The 22,460-nt window shown below is 39.9% G+C and overlaps 1 protein-coding gene across 1 annotated transcript in view; it reads right to left on the reverse strand.

Annotated features, from left to right (window-relative positions):
* The window catches only part of LOC132513661 (phosphatidylinositol-binding clathrin assembly protein-like), a 37,208-nt gene extending 24,223 nt beyond the window's left edge, over positions 1-12,985 (reverse strand). Inside the window, exons 1-8 of the mRNA XM_060138171.1 lie at positions 12,593-12,985; positions 12,025-12,167; positions 8,825-8,900; positions 7,793-7,895; positions 7,535-7,628; positions 7,303-7,414; positions 6,296-6,402; positions 5,531-5,572 (exon numbers count right to left, since the gene is read on the reverse strand). Of these exons, the coding sequence (XP_059994154.1) occupies positions 5,531-5,572; positions 6,296-6,402; positions 7,303-7,414; positions 7,535-7,628; positions 7,793-7,895; positions 8,825-8,900; positions 12,025-12,167; positions 12,593-12,671 (756 nt within the window). The 5' untranslated portion in view covers positions 12,672-12,985. The remainder of the gene's footprint in view (positions 1-5,530; positions 5,573-6,295; positions 6,403-7,302; positions 7,415-7,534; positions 7,629-7,792; positions 7,896-8,824; positions 8,901-12,024; positions 12,168-12,592) is intronic.
* Between the last annotated feature and the right edge of the window lie 9,475 nt (positions 12,986-22,460).

Consider the following 22,460-nt stretch of genomic DNA (forward strand, 5'->3'; position numbering starts at 1 on the left):
GGGTTTGGCCGAGCCTGAAAATGGTGAGCCGGCACCTAACAGTTTAGCAGCTCTTGCTTCACATAAAGATTGTTGCAAGCGCGAGAGAAACTGGCCAAGCGACAGTCAGATGTCCCCTAGAGCTCCGGCCACAGGTGCTGAGCACTGAAGGAGGCCAAGGCCAAGATGCCAAGCCCAGGTCAACTGATGCTCCTCTGGGCCCCCATGACAGCCAAGCTGTGGTTCTCAGCACAGGAACCCTTCCCAGCTTCACCACCTCAAGGAAGTGAGGTCTCTTTTGCTGGAACTCAGGGGCTAGGAGTGTACCTCATTCATTATAGCTCCTTCTTCCTGGTAGGGGTCAGGCCTGTGTCTGTGAATGAATGTTGATTGAAATCCACCAATGACAGTGCCTTTGAGCAATGAAATTCCATCTTCTCCCCTACTAATCCAGATAGTCTCATTTTCTCTCGGCCTGGTTATCTGAATTCTCATTCAGGAAGCTGTGTGTTATTTCATCCAACAATGGTTCCTGTTGTGGACCACTCTGTGGGGTTCAATGTCTGTGCACAAAATAGGGCCCTTTCATACCTATCTGTACGTGAAAGAATGCTTGTGAGGACACATTTCTTTCCTTGAAATATATTTTTTAACATCTTTATTGGAGTATAATTGCTTTACAATGGTGTGTTAGTTTCTGCTTTATAACAAAGTGAATCAGTTATACATATACATATATCCCCATTTCTCTTCCCTCTTGCGTCTCCCTCCCTCCCACCCTCCCTATCACACCCCTCTAGGTGGTCACAAAGCACCGAGCTGATCTCCCTGTGCTGTGCGGCTGCTTCCCAGTAGCTATCTATTTTACATTTGGTAGTGTATATATGTCCATGCCTCTCTCTCACTTTGCCTAAGCTTACCCTTCCCCCTCCCCATATCCTCAAGTCCATTCTCTAGTAGGTCTGTGTCTTTATTCCTGTCTTACCCCTAGGTTCTTCATGACGTTTTTTTTCTTAAATTCCATATATATGTGTTAGCATACGGTATTTGTCTTTCTCTTTCTGACTTACTTCACTCTGTATGACAGACTCTAGGTCTATTCACCTCATTACAAATAGCTCAATTTCGTTTCTTTTTATGGCTGAGTAATTCCTCCCAAGTTTGATTGGTCTCAGCACTACCACCACTAGCCGTCTACAGCCATTATTAGGTCTGCAATTTACAAGTGGCTCATGCAGCTCAACATTAAAAAAACAAACACCCCAATCCAAAAATGGGCAGAAGACCTAAACAGACATTTCTCCAAAGAAGATATACAGATTGCCAACAAACATGAAAGAATGCTCAACATCATTAATCATTAGAGAAATGCAAATCAAAACTACAATGAGATATCATCTCACACCAGTCAGAATGGCCATCACCAAAAAATATACAAACAATAAATGCTGGAGAGGGTGTGGAGAAAAGGGAACCCTCTTGCACTGTTGGTGGGAATGTAAATTGATACAGCCACTATGGAGAACAGTATGGACGTTCCTTAAAAAACTAAAAATAGAACTACCATACGACCCAGCAATCCCACTACTGGGCATATACCCTGAGAAAACCATAATTCAAAAAGAGTCATGTACCACAATGTTCATTGAAGCTCTGTTCACAATAGCCGGGACACGGAAGCAACTGAACTGTCCATCAACAGATGAATGGATAAAGAAGATGTGGAAAAAAGAAAAAAAAAGAAGATGTGGCACATATATACAATGGAATATTACTCAGCCATAAAAAGGGACGAAACTGAGTTATTTGTCGTGAGGTGGATGGACCTTGAGACTCTCATACAGAGTGAAGTAAGTCAGAAAGAGAAAAACAAATACCGTATGCTAACACATATATATAGAATCTTAAAAAAAAATGGTCATGAAGAACCTAGGGGCAAGATGGAAATAAAGATGTAGTCCTTGAAAGATTTTTGACAAGACATCAGACAGAAACTCTCTCCTTCTCTGCCACCAAACCCAAGATTTATTTGCAGCTGCAACTACCTTCTCCTCCCAACCTCCTCTACCCTCTCATCTGAGGCCACTGCTGGATGCACCGTGTTCTGGATCCCAAATCCTCTCAATTTCCTCCCCCCACAACATCACCCTCTCTCTCTTTACGGACTTCTCCCCATGCCCACCTGACTACTCCCCATTCCTCCAGTCCCAACCAAGGCAGGTCTGCCACACCACAGTCAGGCACTGGGAAGGAGTAAAAGCCCTGACTCATGGGATGGGGAGATCCAGGGGGATGGCTGTGAACGTCCTGAGTCTCCCCTGCTGGAGACGATATGGAGACCTCTACTCCACCCACCTTCCTACCATCCAGTCAAAACAGCAAAAATAAACAAGATCACCTCCTAGGAAGATGGCAGCAATCAGTGCCAATCTTAAAGATAAAAAGGATGCAGGGGTGATGGTCCCCACCCTATCTCCATATAATTCACCAGTATGGCCCCCAAACCAGTCAGGCCCTGGAGAGTGACATACTACAGCATAATCAATCAAGTGGTAACCCAACTGCAGCCACTATAGTTTCTTTGGTAGAGGTGGGTTAATGTAGTCTCAGGAACATGGTATGTGGCTAACAGTCTGGTGAATGTTCTGCTTTCCACTGCCGTCTAAAGTGTGGATCAGTAAGAGTTTGTAGGCACGTGGAATGGGCAATGCTATACATTTATACTGTGGCCCAGGCTGTGTTAACTCTCTCAACCCATATGTCAGAATATGGTCAGAAGAAGTGCGGAGCATCTGGTCACCCCTCATAAATCACACTGATCCACTGCTGTTCATGACCTTCATGCTAAATGCGTCAGATGGACAGGGAGGTGCTAGCGTGGTGCAAACCCCACAAACATTGTAACAGTGAAGCGGCCACGGATCTACCAGAAGATCCCACTGAGAACAGAAGACAAGCGGTTGCACCTTGCACATCTCATCCCAAAAAAGGAAACACGACTATTGGTAGATCTCTTTGGGTTCTGGATACCAAGGAAGACTGCTTTGGCCCATATTCCAAGTGATCTAAAGTGGCCTGCCATATTAGTTTGGGCCCAGAGCAGGTCCAGGCTGGGCCAGCAACCCCTGCTGCTCAAGCCCTATGATACACCTGGGATAGAGTGCAGGCTGCCAGACCCTCGCTTAATCCTCACCTGCTGCATGGCCACCTCTGCCTCACATCACACCCACTGGGGAAAGAAAAAGCCTAAGTTCATTTGATTCCCACAACTCTGCCTTGAGGTAGACAATATTATCACACCCACTCTGCATTTGCATAGACGAGGGATGGAAAATGGAAATGAGTTGCTTGAGATTACACACCTGAAAGGTAGGCAAGGTGGCCTCAAGCCTAAGTTCATTATTCCCAATAGTCTGCTGTTTCCACCAATCAGTTCTGTCCATTTAAAAGGCATGCTGGCATATCATCACCTTATCTTTGATAAAGGAGGCAAGAAGAAACAATGGAGAAAAGACAGCCTCTTCAATAAGTGGTGCTGGGAAAACTGGACAGCTACATGTAATAGTATGAAATTAGAGCACTCCCTAACACCATACACAAAAATAAACTCAAAATGGATTAAAGACCTAAATGTAAGGCCAGACACTATCAAACTCTTAGAGGAAAACATAGGCAGAACAATCTGTGACATAAATCACAGCAAGATCCTTTTTGACCAACCTTCTAGAGAAATGGAAATAAAAACAAAAATAAACAAATGGGACCTAATGAAACTTAAAAGCTTTTGCACAGCAAAGGAAACCATAAACATGACGAAAAGACAACCCTCAGAATGGGAGAAAATATTTGCAAATGAAGCAACTGACAAAGGATTAATCTCCAAAGTTTACAAGTAGCTCATACAGCTCAATATCAAAAGAAAGAAACAACCCAATCCAAAAATGGGCGGAAGACCTAAATAGACATTTCTCCAAAGAAGATATACAGATTGCCAACAAACACATGAAAGAATGCTCAACATCATTAATCATTAGAGAAATGCAAATCAAAACTACAATGCAATATCATCTCACACTGGTCAGAATGGCCATCATCAAAAAATCTAGAAACAATAAATGTTGGAGAGGGTGTGGAGAAAAGGGAACCATCTTGCACTGTTGGTGGGAATGTAAATTGATACAGCCACTATGGAGAACAGTATGGACGTTCCTTAAAAAACTACAAATAGAACTACCATACAATCCAGCAATCCCACTACTGGGCATATACCCTGAGAAAACCATAATTCAAAACGAGTCATGTACCACAATGTTCATTGCAGCTCTATTCACAATAGCTAGGACATGGAAGCAACCTAAGTGTCCATGAACAGATGAATGGTAAAGAAGATGTGGCACATAGATACAATGGAATATTACTCAGCCATAAAAAGAAAGGAAATTGAGTTATTTGTAGTGAGGTGGATGGACCCAGAGTGAAGTAAGTCAGAAAGAGAAAAACAAATACCGTATGCTAACACATATATAGAGAATCTAAAAAAAATAAAAGAAAGGTCATGAAGAACCGAGGGGCAAGACGGGAATACGATGCAGACCTACTAGAGAATGGACTTGAGGACACGGGGAGTGGGAAGGGTAAGCTGGGACAAAGTGAGAGAGTGGCACGGACATATATACACTACCAAGCGTAAAACAGATAGCTAGTGGGAAGCAGCCGCATAGCACAGGGAGATCAGCTCAGTGCTTTGTGACCAGCTAGAGGGGTGGGATAGGGAGGGTGGGAGGGAGGGAGACGCGAGAGGGAAGAGATATGGGGATATATGTATATGTATAACTGATTCACTTTGTTATAAGGCAGAAACTAACACACCATTGTAAAGCAATTATACTCCAATAAAAATATTTTTAAAAAAATAAAAGATAAAAATAAAAAGCATGCTGGAGTTGTTAGACTATGAGTCGCCACTTAGCTCTCAGAGGGGAATGCCCTCTTTTACGAGACCTACAGCTCACAGACCTGTTCAGAAGACACAAGCCTATGTATATATAAGTATAAATATAAATGTTACTCTTGCGAAAATGAAAATACACATGTAAGTATATGGAAGATGATTGAGTCTCAGATGATGATTAATATAATAAACACAACATAAAAACAGAAAGTCACTTACGGACTTCCCTGGTGGCACAGTGGTTAAGAATCTGCCTGCCAATGCAGGGGACACAGGTTCGAGCTCTGGTCCAGGAAGATCCCACATGCCGCAGAGCAACTAAGCCCGTGCACCACAACTACTGAGCCTGTGCTCTAGAGCCCGTGAGCCACAACTATTTAGCCCGTGCACCATAACTACTGAAGCCCACACATTAGAGCCTGTGCTCCACAACAAGAGAAGCCACCGCGATGAGAAGCCCACACACCGCAACGTCGAGTAGCCCCTGCTCGCCGCAACTAGAGAAAGCCCGTGCACAGCGACGGAGACCCAACGCAGCCAAAAATCAATTAATTAATTAAATAAAAAAGTCACTTAAACACAGATGAGAGATATACTGACCTGATTAATATATGGAATGTCATTCTGGTCAATTCCAACTTGCTGAAATCACAAAAAAAAGGGGAAAAAAGAAAACATTACAGCCAGGAGTGTTAACAAAGAAAAGTAAGTGTGAGACCAATTTGTACACTAAAGAGAAAATACTCCAAGAGCATGAATGCCTTGCTGGGCTGGTACACACCCTGATCAAGAAAAACATCAGGCTAACGTATACCTTGCACACTTAAGCATAAACTTATATTTGTTCTTAGGATAAAATTAAAAAAGAAAGGACTCACCAGATGTTGAACCTTTGCTGTTTTGGGAAGAGTTAATCTGCATTTTGGATATCATACAAATGTGTTCTAATTTTTCAAGTAGTCAGAATCAGCTATTAGGGCAAACATGCAGCTCGCCTCATATATTTCCTTCTCTCACTGATCACAGACCTGTTCTACCTATTATCCGGTGCCTTAAAAGACTCATGTCATATATCTTTTGGCCTGGTTTTGGAGTTGTTTCTGGTGGGAGGGTAAGCTTGGTATCAGTTATCCTCATGGCCACAAACAGAAATCCTTGTAAGATTGTTTTTGACCACAAGCACATTGGAAGGTACATTTGAAGTACCTAATTCTAGCTTCTAGCTGTACTGTTTACAAAATAGTTTAAACTACCAATTTCTGTGTGTTTGTGTGGCATGGTGGTGGGTAGATGTATAGTTATACAGGATACTAAACTAATACAGAAAACAGCACAAGAGCCTCGTATACAAATAGATTTCTGTACCTCTGCAACTTTCAGGAACTGCACAAATTTGGTCATTCTTCCAAGGAAGTTGATGTAAATATCCAAACTTTCCTTGCATTGGTTCTTCCTCATGTAAAAATACTTGCCTAAAAATAGAAAAATAAATTACAACAAAGGAGCTAATATCGTAGCAATTCCAAGTTTCACTCCATTCTGATGATTCTGTGTTAAGTTGATTATGGATATGATTTTAACTTGTTGAAAACAACTACAGTTTTAATCCAGTTATTTTCTGCTTTAAGAAGCAACAACACTGCTCATATAAGTATAATCAACAGATTTTTATAGAGGAACTACTGCATGCTGAACAGTGGTGTTGGTAATATGTATGGCATTTAATAGTGTACACATATAATTTAGATAGTTTAATTTCTATAACTTCTAGTCTGGAATCTTTTTGATTAACATCAAGCTCTGACGGTCTCTGACGGAAGGGGCTGTGTTTTCTACCCTTTATAACTCTACAAATGTATTAGGCACTTCTTCAGTATAAGAAATATCTCAAATTCTCATCAACGAAGTTTGGAGAACCCTTCCTATGAAATGAATCACTCATTAGGGCTAAATGATGACTGAAATTTCCTGAAAAGCCTAAGAAACATACGCTTGTATATGATCAAAGCAATTACTTATATTATAGGCTATATCTTAGGAAAGTCAGAACTGTATTATCTGACCTTGGTGGAGTGGGACTTAGTGTGTAATGTATAAATATGGCAACCCATGTTGATTTCCTGATAAGTTTCCCAGAAATATCAGTTAGCACTTATATACAAACTGAAAACTTCTGTGGCTGATTAGCCAATTATTTTTAAGAAAAAAAGGAATATGATGTCTCATTATTTAAAAATACGTATGACCCTGCAAGGATCTTCTATTTTGAAGCTAAAACACATATGAGTCTAAATGTAGAGATAAAAGATTTTTACAAATAAATTATTTTTACCAGTTTATTTTTTAAAAGTAATGCCCATTCTTTAGCTTACCTAGCAGATTAAGGATCCCCTCATTATAGGCTGCAAAGAGGCGAAGAGCATCCTTAAAGAGGAGCATGAAAGCAGCATATATTATACCATTAGTTATTTCGTCAGGATTTGCCTGGAAATTAAATAAAAGAGTAATCAATTACCACCACAATTTTAAAAACTTCCCTCTCCCACCTACAGGTAAACAATGCTGTTTACCAATATTTTTCAAAGGGATTTATAAAGCTCTTACATTAACATTAAGCAGAGCAGTGAACTGAGTCTGAATAACTGGAAGAGTGTTCAGCAGCTCTCTACTGTTCATAGTTCTCATCACACCGTTCGTCCTGTGAAACATAAAAGAAACTCATAGCAGCAGTAATAATAATTGAGTTTGAGAAGCACTGTGACATTGGCATCTTGAAATAAAGCTGTGTTTTTGACAAACTACATATCAGAGCACATATGTATTTCAGTACTTCTTGCTTACAAACCAATGATATTTACCTACCCTCTCTTGGCTTTGCTGATGTCACATGCAATCAGTCTGTATGCGAGTGACTTTTCATTCAAGTACCTGCTATATCGTCTGATGAAGGATGACATAGTATAGCCTAAAAATGAAATATTTTTATTATTTCCAGTTTCACCAATGTTAACCATTTACCATATATGTGAATAAATGCAAAGAGTTACCATTTTACATTCACCCATATAACTCAACAATATCTTTGAAGCACAAAGACTAGAATGGCTTATTAATCATCTGGTACAACATTCCTCAAACTTTCTGTTAAAGATTATTTGTTATTTCCTCAAAGTCTTGATATCACCTCATGATGTAGTATTGATGGGGACATTATTGAACAGGGGAAATAACTGAACTTTATTAGTTCCTTTCACATTTCCAAGGAAACTACTGTAAATTCTTAGCATTTTCCTGACACTCCCTATCCCATTGGTACCATCCCTCCCCCACCCTCCTTCCACTCAACGAATGACCTTGACCCTACTTAATAGACAAAATGGAGAGAGACAGGCCATGATAGAAACTCAGCTCCTCACTAGTCAACCTCCAAACATGCCTCGATTCATTTATTCAATTTATTTTTTCATTCAACAATTGTTCAGTGCTTCCTATGACCTGGGCACTGTCCTAGATGCTGGAGGTTCAGTAGTGAACAAAACAGACAAAAATCCATGCCTTCATAGATCTTACACTCTCAATGGTGATTGATAGACAAACAAAAGAAAAGGAAAACACAGAGATGGTTAGGTGCTGAGAAGTGGAAAGAATAAAACTCAGGCAGAGAAAGGAGACTGACCCAGGAAAGCCTCACTGAGTAAAGGCTTGCATATTGTGTTATTCTCAGTAACTACTCAAATATGTGTTGTATGAATGAATTTAGAAATTATTTTCCATCATAAAATGTACACATCACATCATTCATAATTCAGAACGATTTTTCTTTAACCACGGATGGTTTTCAGAACATTTCCCTCCTTGCCACAAAGAAATATTTCCATCAAAGAATCATCTTACCTTCTGTGACACTTTTATCCAGGAAGTTGTATAAAATGAACAAAGAGTTTCTAGATGCAAGATGTTGGATAAATCGCTACGAAACAAATGTGCCAAATTCTAAAATTAGTTTCTGTCCACAAAGAGAGTTCACTCATGATTTTGTCATTGTCATACTTAACATTCTATCATACAGCTTCCATCTACTTCAGCAGCATTGATTAAGGCGAGCACCATCACAGCCTGGGCTAGCCAACTTAAGGATATGCAATGCTGCCTAGTCTGCTTATATACCCACTAAATAAATGAGGGGTTAAACATGAAAGCTAATGTGAATACACACTTTTCACCCATGACTTTCTATCTAGCCATTTCTCCCTTTTTGAATTTTGAGGAATTTGAAATACAGTTGACCCTTGAACAACTCGGGGGTTAGGGGCGCCAACCCACCATGCAGTTGAAAATCCACATATAATTTATAGTCAGCTCTCTGTAGATGCTGTACCTCTGTAACCATGATTCCACGTCCATGATTCAACCAACCACAGATACTGTAGTGCTATAGTATTTACTATGGAAAAAAGCCACATACAAGTGACCCGTGCAGTTCAAACCCATGATGTTCAAGGGTCAACTGTAATTATAGAATTATTTTAATAATTGATGTTAAATTATTTAATAATTAATAGAAAAATAAAAACAATAATCTGGTACATCTGTGTACCCCACTACCCATAAATGACAACTGCTAACTTTTGGACATATCTACTTCAAGTCTATTTTTAAAATAAGAGGAATAAAGTCTTACAGGTAAAGTTAAAAGTGCCCTTTGCCCCATCCCCAAGTTCAATTTCCTTCTCCTACCTGGAATTAACCATTATCATAATTTTAATGTATTACCTTTACAGCCTATTTTCTTTATAGCTTCATATATATTTGTTCTGTGGACAAATATTAACTGTGAATTTTAAAAATTTATATAAATGATATTGGACTCTACTAGCATTGTTTTTGAGATCTAGCCTTGTTGGTATACATCCTATTAGTATTTCATTGTATAAACACACTTCATTTTAGTTATCTGTTGCCCACTGATGGAAATTCAGGTGATTTCCAACTTTTAATTATTATAAACATGCTATGAGAAGTGTATGCTGGGTCACTGGGCATTTTCAATTTTATTAAACATGTCTCAAAGCACTCCTCTCCAACCCTTCACTCAGCATCAGACACAGAAGTCCACAGAGTTGTTCATAGTATTCCTTTATCATCCTCTTAATATCTGTGGAATCTGTTGTGACGTTACTTCTCTCATTCCTGATATGGAAATGTATGGATGGCATCCACAGGGTATGTGAGTTCCCATTTCCTCAGGGTCCCAGCTCTTGATACTGTCACGCATTTTATTTATTTTATAAACTTATTTATTTTATTTTATTTTATTTTGGCTGTGTTGGGTCTCCGTTGCTATGCGCAGGTTTTCTCTAGTTGTGGCGAGCAGGGGATACTCTTTGTTGCAGCGCGCGGGCTTCTCATTGCAGTGGCTTCTCTTGCTGTGGAGCACGGGCTCTAGGCACGCGAGCTTCAGCAGTTGTGGTGCATGGGCTCAGTAGTTGTGGCGCACAGACTCTAGAGTGTGTGGCGCATGGGCTTATTTGCTCCGTGGCATGTGGGATCTTCCCAGACCAGGGCTCGAGCCCGTGTCCCCTGCATTGGCAGGCGGATTCTTAACCACTGTGCCACCAGGGGAGTCCTGTCACACATTTTAAATTGTGCTTATCTGAGTATGTTTTCAGATGGTTATCAGCCACTCTGGTTTCCTTTTCTATGTACTGTCTGTTCATTTCTTTTGCTCATTATTCCAGTGTACTGCTTTTTTCTTACTGATAATGTAGTCCGAATATCAATCTTTTGTCTGTAGTATATGTGCTGCAAACATCTTATTGCAACTTTATGGTGTCTTCCCTACTCAAATGTCATAAGCAGGGCTTCCCTGGTGGCGCAGTGGTTGAGAATCTGCCTGCTAATGCAGGGGACACAGGTTCGAGCCCTGGTCTGGGAGGATCCCACATGCTGCAGAGCAACTAGGCCCATGAGCCACAACTACTGAGCCTGTGCGTCTGGAGCCCGTGCTCCGCAACAAGAGGCCGCGATAGTGAGAGGCCCACGCACTGCGATGAAGAGTGGTCCCCGCTTGCCACAACTAGAGAAAGCCCTCGCAGAGAAACGAAGACCCAACACAGCAAAAATAAATAATAAAATTAATTAATAAACTCCTACTCCCAACATCTTCTTTAAAAAATAAAATGTCATAAGCATATTCTCCTACATTTTCTTCAATTTTAAATTTAGATTTTTGCATTTATAGATATTTCATTCATGTGGAATTTATTTTTATATGGAGTAATATAAAGATCTCATTCTATTTTTTCCATAGGGATGTTATTTGTACCAAAAGGCTTTATTTTAAATTGCATACTTTCCCCCACGTTTTTAGTGCCAGCAAGCTCCCATATAAGTACAGTTCTACTTCTGATCTATTACATTCCCTTTATATATATATATGTTTATTTTTACCAATACCATACTGTGTAATTACTGTTGCTTCTTAATAAGTTTCAAACCGCAATCAATTTCTAAATCTTATTTTTTTAATGCAAAGGTTACTGAGACAAAAGTTAATTTAAAGTAGAAAATAATAAGTAATTTAATGTTGTAGAACATTTCAGTTGTTCTGTAAAACACAAAAAGTGTGTGTGGGGAGAGCTCTTGAGGTGATGCTGTAATAACTCTGCTTTACTTTACCTGGTAAAGTAAAGCAGTTATGCAGCAATACATTTTTGAGGGTTTTCTCTTTTTTTGGTCTAAATCATCTAAAGAATTGAGAGAAATAGCCACTCTATTATCCACTTTATTATCCAGTGGTTAAAATAATATACTTTAAATACTGATTGCAAAGATATATTCATAAGTAAGAATGGAAAAATTTGTTTTTTAATATCTACCGCTACGTACTTCCCCCACTTGTCACTAATGAAAGCAAAAGAGGTAGGATAAAAACCGATAACCATCTTTAAAATAAAAGAGAGCATCAGTTTTCTCCATTTAAAACAAATGTAGTAAGCCCTTGACAAACTAAGCATATTCAGCAACTGTGTACTGAAAGTCCTTTGTCATAAAAGTAAGGAAATGACTAGCCTTTGAATAGATGCCATGCTCACCTCATTTCCATGCACCATAAGGTGATGCACAGTAATCAGGGCTTTGAACACCACCACCCAGCTGCTGCTCCCAGTTTTCTCATAAAGAATATCAGCCAGATGCTCCACACTCCTATTTGTTCCATTTATGTACTGGATTAGAGCTAAATTAGAGACAGTGACGAGCATTAAAATACAGACTGAGAAATAACTTTCAAAACCAAAATTGGTAACTTTAACTTAAATACAGATGCAATCAAATCTCAGAGAAGTGACAAAGGGAATAATCCAAAACATTTTCTTCATTACGAGTACTACAATTTGTACTGACATGTTACATGATATTTAATGCCGTCCTAAGGTACATGAGGAACTGGTAAAGAGTTAGATGCTCGGAGTTAAAGAGGCCAGTGGTTGTGTTCCAGACTCAATCAAAGGCCCCCCGCCACCCCACCCGAAGTGCACTGCGGGGGTCGTGGTGGGGGAGGGGCGTGGGGGACGTGGGGGAGGGGCGTGGGGGAGGGGCTGGGAGGCCGCAAGCCGCAGCCGTTAGAGGTGCGGAGACGGCGCCGTAGCGGGGCCTACTCACCTGACAGGTGTTTCGGCCCGGGCTCGGAGGGCTCGTCGGTGGTCGCTCTGAGGGCAGCCTTGGATGCGGACGACCCCATGCGTGCGTCGCCAGCCGCCAGCTACGAGGGTAATGGCCACGAAGGCTGGCCCCTCCTCTTCTGGACTGGCGGACTGATCCGGGACCAGCACGGCGGACGACGAAATGGGCGCGTGACGTAACGGAAGAAAGGCCTGGCCCCGCAGGTGGTGTTCGTCAGGCAACTCTGTCCTCGTGCCGCCTGACGCACGCCTGCATAATTATGAGGTGAGACGTGACGTCACAAGGCGCCAGGGCCGGAGAAGCGGGTTCAGGGGACAGGATCCCACGTGGGACGGAGCATCTGGGGGGCGGGGCGCTAACGCAGACCCTTGGCATGGTGGACGCTCAGTAAGAAAATAACCACTATTGAATGAATATCATGAGAAAGAGGGACATGTTGGGGACTCCAGGTGAAAGATCTCGAGATCTTCAGGTCTTGGGAAGTCAAGCGGTCCTGTGATAGTGCTTTGGAAATCCTTGACGTGGCCTCGTTAGGGAGGCTTCCGTCACGTGTGATGGGAACTGTATGCTGCCCGAGTCCATGTCCTGCAACCCTTCACCCAGCATCACATACCGAAGTCCATAGACTTGTTCATACTATTCCTTTTATCCCTGGAATCTGCAGTGATGTTACTTCTCTCTTTCCTGGTACTGTTAATGTATGTCTTCTCTCTCTCTCTCTCTTTTTTTTTTTCTTGGTATATCTGGCTAGACAGTTATCAATTTTATTGATCCTCTCAAAGAACCACCTTTTGCTTTCACTGATTTTCTCTATATTCTCTTTTCTATGTCACTGATTTCTGCTCGTATCTATCTATATTATTCCATTGCTTCTACTTGCTTGCAGTTTATTTTGCTCTTCACTTTCTGGTTTCTTAAGGACATTAGCTTAACTTATTTAAGATTCTTCTTTTATAATATAGGACTTTAGAGTTAAGTACTGCTTTTGTTGTTGTCAAAGAACATGTTTCTTATTATTTAAATCTTTTAAATTTTGTTGAGATTTATTTTATAGAACAGAATATATGCTCTAAAAGGTAAATCTTCTGTGTACCCTTGAAAACCACGTATTTTTCTACTGTTCGATGCAGTGTTCCATTACATGTGTATTACTGTTATTAATATTGTATCACCAGTGACTGAGACTCTGTTCATTTGCATTTTTTTCTTTTTCTTTTTTTTTTTTTGCGGTACGCGGGCCTCTCACTGTTGTGGCCTCTTCCATTGAGGAGCACAGGCTCCGGATGCGCCGGCTCAGCGGCCATGGCTCACGGGCCCAGCCGCTCCACGGCATGTGGGATCTTCCCGGACCGGGGCACGAACCCGTGTCCCCTGCATCGGCAGGCGGACTCTCAACCACTGCGCCACCAGGGAAGCCCCATTTGCATTTTTAACAGCCTTTTTCCCCCCTGCACTTTACGTTGCAGACTTTCTTTTGCTATGTCGTCAAGTTCACTGATCTTTTCTTTTGCAGATTATCTTCTCTTAATCCCATTTAGGACAGTTTGCATTTTCAGTAAGGTATTTTTCATCTCTAGAATTTCCATTTGACTCTTTTTATCTTTCAATGCTCTCCTCATTATGTTCACATTTTCCTTTAAACCCTTGAGGATATCATAATAACTATCAAGAATATATGCTTATCAACCAATTCCTTCTGGCTCTGTTTCTATTGACTTATTTTTCTCTTTGGTATCAGTAACATTTTTCTGCTTCTTCCTGTGTAATTTTGTATAGATGTCAAATATTCTTAATTCACTGAGTGCTGTATGTTTATGTATTACTTTAAAGAACGTTGAAGTTGGTTTAGAAAGGCACATACATTACTTTGATATCACTTCTGTCCTTTCAGAGCATGTTTTCTCAAGTAGCTTTGTTGGTATTTAATTCACATATCATTCCATTCACCCATTTAGTCTACAAGTTGGTAGTTTTTAGTATATTCAGAGTTGTATGACCAGCACCAAGATCAATTTACAACATTTTCACCACCTTAAAAAGAAACCCCACACTCATTAGCCATCACTCTTCATTTCCACCTAAACCTCCCATCCCTAGTCAATCACTATTCTACTTTATGTCTCTGAAGATTTTCCTATTCTGAACATTTCATATAAAAGGACTCAGTCAATATGTGGACTTTGGGGACTGGGCTCCTTCACTTAGCATAATATATGACAGCTTCATTCATGTTGTAGCATGAATCAGTACTTCATTTCTTTTTATGGCCAAATAATATTCCATTGTGTGGATATACTACAGTTTATTTGTTCATTCATGAACACGTGGGCTGTTTCCCTTTTTGAACTATTGTGAATACTGCTTCACATGCAAGTATTACTTTCAATACCTGTTTTCACTTCTTTTAGGTACATACCTAAGCGTGGAATTGCATGTTCATATGGAAATTCTGTGTTGAACTTTGTAAGGAACTACTAAACTATTTTCCATAGTGGCTGAACCATTTTACAACCCCACCAGCAGTGTATGAGGGTACCCATTTCTACACATCCTTGCCAATATTTGTTTTCCATTTGTTTGATTATAGCCATCTGAGTGGGTTGGAAGTGGTATCTCTTTGTGGTTTTCATTTACATTTCCCTGATGACTAATGACTTAGAAGAATTTTTTCATGTGCTTATTGGCAATTTGTGTATCTCCTTTGGAGAAATGTCTGTTCTGATCCTTTGCTAATTTTTTAATTGAGTTTGTCTTTTTCTTCAGCTTTACTGAGATATGATTAACAAATAAAAATTGTATATATTTAGGTTGTACAACATGATGTTTTCTTTTTTTTAAAGACACGTTTTTATTTATTATTATTATTTTAAAATTTTATTTATTTTTGGCTGCGTTGGGTCTTCATTGCTGCACGTGGGCTTTCTCTAGTTGTGGCGAGTGGGGGCTACTCTTCATTGTGGTGTGCTGGCTTTTCATTGCGGTGGTTTCTCTTGTTGCGGAGCACAGGCTCTAGGCACGTGGGCTTCAGTAGTTGCAGTATGCGGACTCAGTAGTTGCAGCAAGCGGGCTCTAGGGCACTCAGGCTTCAGTAGTTGTGGCACATGGGCTTAGTTGCTCCACGGCATGTGGGATCTTCCTGGACCAGGGCTCAAGCCCGTGTCCCCTGCATTAGCAGGTGCATTCTTAACCACTGCGCCACCAGAGAAGTCCCAACATGATGTTTTCTTTTAAGGTGTACAAGATGAGGATTTAATGTATGTATACATTGTGAAATGATCACCACAGTCAACACATCCATCACCTCCATACTTAAAATATTTTCTGTGGTTAGAACACTTGAGATCTATTATTTTAGCAAATTTCAAGTATACAGTATTATTAATTGTGGTCACAATGCTGTATATTAGATCACTAGAACTCATTCATCTTTTTTTAAATGAATTCATCTTATAACTGAAAATTTGTACCCTTTGACCAACTTCTCCCCATTTCCCCCACCCCCCAGCCCCCGGAAAACATCATTCTACTTTCTGGTTAAATAAGTTCAACATTTTCAGATTTCACATATAAGTGAGATCATACATTATTTGTCCTTCTGTGCTTGGCTTATTTCACTTAGTTAGCATAATATCCTTGAGGTATATCCATGTTGTCACAAATGGCAGAATTTCCTTCTTTTTAATGGCTGCATTTTATATATATATAAAATATATTTTATATATATACACACACATTTTCTTTATTCATCTGTCAATGGAATTTAGATTGTTTCCATATCTTGACTGTTGTGAATATTGCTGCAATAAAAATGGGAATGCATATATCTTTGAGATCCTGACTTCATTTCTACGGGTATATACCCAAAAGTTGGATTGCTGGATCATATGGTAGTTCTATTTTTAATTTTTTGAAGAAACTTCATACTTTTTTACATAATGGCTGTACCAGTTTATATTCCCATCAACACTGTACGAGGGTGCCCTTTTGTCCACATCCTTGCTGACACTTGTTATTTGTTGTCCTTTTGATAATAACCATCCTGACAGGTGTGAGGTGATAATCTTATTGTGGTTTTGATTTGCATTTCCTTGATGATTTGCAATGTTGAGCATCTCTTTATGTGCCTGTAGGTCATATGTATATCTTCTTTGGAAAAATGTTTATTCAGGTCTCAGGCCTATTCTTAAATTAGGTTGTTTGTGGGTTTTTTTGCTATTGTTGTATAAGTTCCTTATATATTTGGGGTACTAAACTCTTAGCAGATATATGGTATACAAATACCTTCTCACATTCTGTGGGTTGACTTTTCATTTTGGTGATGATTTCCATTGCAGTATAGCTTTTTAGTTTGATGTAGTCCCACTTGTTTATTTTTCCTATTGTTGCTTTTGCTTTTGGTGTCAAATCTAAAAAGTCATTGCCCAGATGGATGTCAAGGAGCATCCACCTAGGTTTAATTCTAGGAGTTTTATGCTTTCAGGTTTTACATTTAAGTATTTAATTCATTTGAGTTAATTTTTGTGTATGGTGTAAGACAGTGGTCCAGTATCATTCATTTGCATGTAGATATCTAGTTTTCTCAACACCACCTGTGGAAAAGACTATCCTTTCCCCATTGTGCATTCTTGGCTCCCTTGTCAAATATTAGTTGACTGTGTATGTGTGGGTTTATTCCTGTACTCTATTCTACTCCATTGGTCTGTGTGTCTGTTTTTATGCCAGTGCCATAGTGTTTTGATTACTGTGGAATTGAAATATCATTTGAAATCAGGAAGCCCCCAGCTTTGTTCTTGCTCAGGATTACTTTGGCCATTTGGGGTCTTTTGTGGTTCCACATGATTTTTAGGATTGTTTTCTTCTATTTCTGTGGAAAATGCCATTGGAATTTTGATGGGGATTGAATTAAATCTGTAGATCTCTTTAGGTATTATGATCATTTTAACAACATTCATTCTTCCAATCCATGAACACAGGGTATGATATAATTCTTTTTTTTTTGGCCGCAAAACTTGGCTTGCAGGATCTTAGTTCCCCCATCAGGGATTGAACCCGGGCCCTCGGCAGTGAAAGTGCAGAGTCCTGTCCACAGGACCGCCAGGGAATTCCTCATGGATACAGGATATGTTTCAAATTATTTGTGTCTTCTTAAAATTCTTTCATCAATATCTTATAGTTTTCAGTGTACAAGATCTTTCATCTCCTTGGCTAAATTTACTCCTAAGTATTTTTTTGATGCTATAGTATATGTGAATGTCTTCTTAATTTCTTTTTCAGATAGTCCATTAGTATATAGAAATACAGCTGAGAGAGGTTCAAGATGGCGGAGTAGAAGGACATGTTCTCACTCCCTCTTTTTTTTTTAGGTTGATTTATATGTTTGTTTGTTGTTTTTTAACATCTTTATTGGAGTATAATTGCGTTACAATGGTGTGTTACTTTCTGCTTTATAACAAAATGAATCAGTTATACATATACATATGTTCCCATATCTCTTCCCTCTTGCATCTCCCTCCCTCCCACCCTCCCTATCCCACCCCTCTAGGTGGTCACAAAACACCAAGCTGTTCTCCCTGTGCTATATGGCTGCTTCCCACTAGCTAGCTGTTTTATGTTTGGTAGTGTATACATGTCCATGCCACTCTCTCACTTTGTCACAGCTTACCCTTCCCCCTCCCCATATTCTCAAGTCCATTCATTAGTAGATCTATGTCTTTATTCCCGTCTTACCCCTAGGTTCTTCATGACTTTTTTTTTCCCCCTTAGATTCCATATATATGTGTTAGCATATGGTATTTGTTTTTCTCTTTCTGACTTACTTCACTCTGTATGACAGACTCTAGGTACATCTGCCTCACTACAAATAACTCAATTTTGTTTCTTTTTATGGCTGACTGATATTCCATTGTATATATGTGCCACATCTTCTTTATCCATTCATCTGATGATGGACACTTAGGTTGCTTCCATGTCCTAGCTATTGTAAATAGAGCTGCAATGAACATTGTGGTACATGACTCTTTTTGAATTATGGTTTTCTCAGGGTATATGCCCAGTAGTGGTATTGCTGGGTCATATGGTAGTTCTATTTTTAGTTTTTTAAGGAAGCTCCATACTGTTCTCCATAGTGGCTGTATCAATTTACATTCCCACCAACAGTGCAAGAGTGTTCCCTTTCATCCACACCCTCTCCAGCATTTATTGTTTCTAGATTTTTAATGATGGCCACTCTGACCAGTGTGAGATGATATCGCATTGTAGTTTTGATTTGCATTTCTCTAATGATTAATGATGTTGAGCATTCTTTCATGTGTTTGTTGGCAATCTGTATATCTTCTTTGGAGAAATGTCTATTTAGGTCTTCTGCCCATTTTTGGATTGGGTTGTTTGTTTTTTTGTTATTAAGCTGCATGAGCTGCTTGTAAATTTTGGAGATTAATCCTTTGTCAGTTGCTTCATTTGCAAATATTTTCTCCCATTCTGAGGGTTGTCTTTTGGTTTTGTTCATGGTTTCCTTTGCTGTGCAAAAGCTTTTAAGTTTCATTAGGTCCCATTTGTTCATTTTTGTTTTTATTTCCATTTCTCTAGGAGGTGGGTCAAAAAGGATCTTGCTGTGATTTATGTCATAGAATGTTCTGCCTAGGTTTTCCTCTAAGAATTTGATAGTCTCTGGCCTTACATTTAGGTCTTTAATCCATTTTGAGTTTATTTTTGTGTATGGTGTTAGGGAGTGTTCTAATTTCATTCTCTTACATGTAGCTGTCCAGTTTTCCCAGCACCATTTATTGAAGAGGCTGTCTTTTCTCCACTGTATATTCTTGCCTCCTTTATCAAAGATAAGGTGACCATATGTGCGTGGGTTTATCTCTGGGCTTTCTATCCTGTTCTATTGATCTATATTTCTGTTTTTGTGCCAGTACCATACTGTCTTGATTACTGTAGCTTTGTAGTATAGTGTGAAGTTAGGGAGCCTGATTCCTCCAGCTCTGTTTTTCTTTCTCAAGATTGCTTTGGCTATTCGGGGTCTTTTGTGTTTCCATACAAATTGTGAAATTTTTTGTTCTAGTTCTGTGAAAAATGCCATTGGTAATTTGATAGGGATTGCATTGAATCTGTAGATTGCTTTGGGTAATAGAATCATTTTCACAATGTTGATTCTTCCAATCGAAGAACATGGTATTTCTCTCCATCTATTTGTATCATCTTTAATGTCTTTCATCAGTGTCTTATAAGTTTCTGCATACAGGTCTTTTGTCTCCTTAGGTAGGCTTCTTCCTAGATATTTTGTTGTTGTTGTTGCAATGGTAAATGGGAGTGTAATCTTAATTTCACTTCCAGATTTTTCATCATTAGTGTATAGGAATGCCAGAGATTTCTGTGCATTAATTTTGTATCCTGCTACTCTACCAAATTCATCGATTCACTCTAGTAGTTTTCTGGTAGCATCTTTAGGATTCTCTATGTATAGTATCATGTCATCTGCAAACAGTGACAGCTTTACTTCTTTTCCGATTTGGATTCCTTTTATTTCTTTTTCTTCTCTGATTGCTGTGGCTAAGACTTCCAAAACTATGTTGAATAATAGTGGTGAGAGTGGGCAACCTTGTCTTGTTCCTGATCTTAGTGGAAATGGTTTCAGTTTTTCACCATTGAGGATGATGTTGGCTGTGGGTTTGTCATATATGGTCTTTATTATGTTGAGGAAAGTTCCCTCCATGCCTACTTTCTGCAGGGCTTTTATCATAAATGGGTGTTGAATTTTGTCAAAAGCTTTCTCTGCATCTACTGAGATGATCATACGGTTTTTCTCCTTCAATTTGTTAATATGGTGTATCACATTGATTGATTTGCGTATATTGAAGAATCCTTGCATTCCTGGAATAAACCCCACTTGATCATGGTGTATGATCCTTTTAATGTGCTGTTGGATTCTGTTTGCTAGTATTTTGTTGAGGATATTTGCATCTATGTTCATCAGTAATATTGGCCTGTAGTTTTCTTTCATTGTCTCACTCCCTCTTTTGAGAACACCAGAATCACAACTAACTGCTGAACTGTCATCAACAGGAAGACACCAAGCTCACCCAGAAAGATACTCCACATGCAAAGATAAAGGAGAAGCCACAATGAGATGGTAGGAGGGGCGCTATCATAATAAAATCAAATCACATAACTGCTGAGTGGGTGACTCACAAACTGGAGAACACTTATACCACAGACGTCCACCCACTGGAGTGAAGGTTCTGAGCCTCACGTCAGGCATCCCAACCTGGGGGTCTGGCAATGGGAGGAGGAATTCCTAGATAATCAGACATTGAAGCCTAGTGGGATTTGATTGCAGGACTTTGGCAGTACTGGGGGAAACAGAGATCCACTCCTGGAGGGCACACACAAAGTAGTGTGTGCATTGGGACACAGGGGAAGGAGCAGTGATCTCATAGGAGACTGATCAGACCTACCTGCTAGTGTTGGAGGGTCTCCTGCAGAGGCGGGGCCAGCTGTGGCTCGCCAAGGGATAAGGACACTGGCAGCAGAAGTTCTGGGAGGTACTCCTTGGCATGAGCCCTCCCAGCGTCCGCCATTAGCCCCACCAAAGAGCCCAGGTAGGCTCCAGTCTCGGGTCGCCTCAGGCCAAACAACCAACAGGGAGGGAACACAGCCCCACCCATCAGCAGAGAAGCAGATGAAGGTTTTACTGAGCTCTGCCCACCAGAGCAACAGCCGGCTCTACCCACCACAAGTCCCTCCCATCAGGAAACTTGCACAAGGCTCTTAGATAGCCTCATCCACCACAGGGCACACAGCAGAAGCAAGAAGAACTATAATCCTGCAGCCCGGAGAACAAAAACCACATTCACAGAAAAAGAGACAAGATGAAATGGCAGAGGACTATGTACCAGATGAAGGAACAAGATAAAACCACAGAAAAACAACTGAATGAAATGGAGATAGGCAATCTTCCAGTAAAAGAATTCAGAATAATGATAGTGAAGATGATCCAGGACCTCGGAAAGAGAATGGAGGCAAACATTGAGAAGATGAAAGAAATGTTTAACAAAGATCTAGAAGAATTAAAGAACAAACAAACAGAGATGAACAATACAATAACTGAAAGGAAAACTATACTAGAAGGAATCAATAGCAGAATAACTGAGGCAGAAGAATGGATAAGTGACCTGGAAGACAGAATGGTGGAATTCACTGCTGTGGAACAGAATAAAGAAAAAAGAATGAAAAGAAATGAATACAGCTTAAGAGACCTCTGGGACAACATTAAACGCAACAACATTCACATTATAGGGGTCCCAGAGGGAGAATAGAGAGAGAAAGAACCCGAGAAAATATTTGAAGAGATTATAGTTGAAAACTTCCCTAACATGGGAAAGGAAATACCCACACAAGTCCAGGAAGCGCAGAGAGTCCATACAGGATAAGCCCAAGGAGAAACACGCCAAGACACATAGTAATCAAATTGGCAAAAATTAAAGACAAAGAAAAATTATTGAAAGCAGCAAGGGAAAAGTGACAACTAACATACAAGGGAACTCCCATAAGGTTAACAGCTGATTTCTCAGCAGAAACTCTACAAGCCAGAAGGAAGTGGCATGATATACTTAAAGTGATGAAAGGGAAGAACCTACAACCGAGATTACTCTACACAGCAAGGATCTCATTCAGATTTGATGGAGAAATCAAAAGCTTTACAAACAAGCAAAAGCTAAGAGAATTCAGCACCACCAAACCAGCTCTACAACAAATGCTAAAGGAACTTCTCTAAGTGGGAAACAAAGGAGAAGAAAAGGACCTACAAAAACAAACCCATAACATTAAGAAAATGGTAATAGGAACT

This window comes from Lagenorhynchus albirostris, chromosome X (assembly GCF_949774975.1).
Source record: "Lagenorhynchus albirostris chromosome X, mLagAlb1.1, whole genome shotgun sequence".
In the NCBI taxonomy this organism is placed as follows: domain Eukaryota; kingdom Metazoa; phylum Chordata; class Mammalia; order Artiodactyla; family Delphinidae; genus Lagenorhynchus; species Lagenorhynchus albirostris.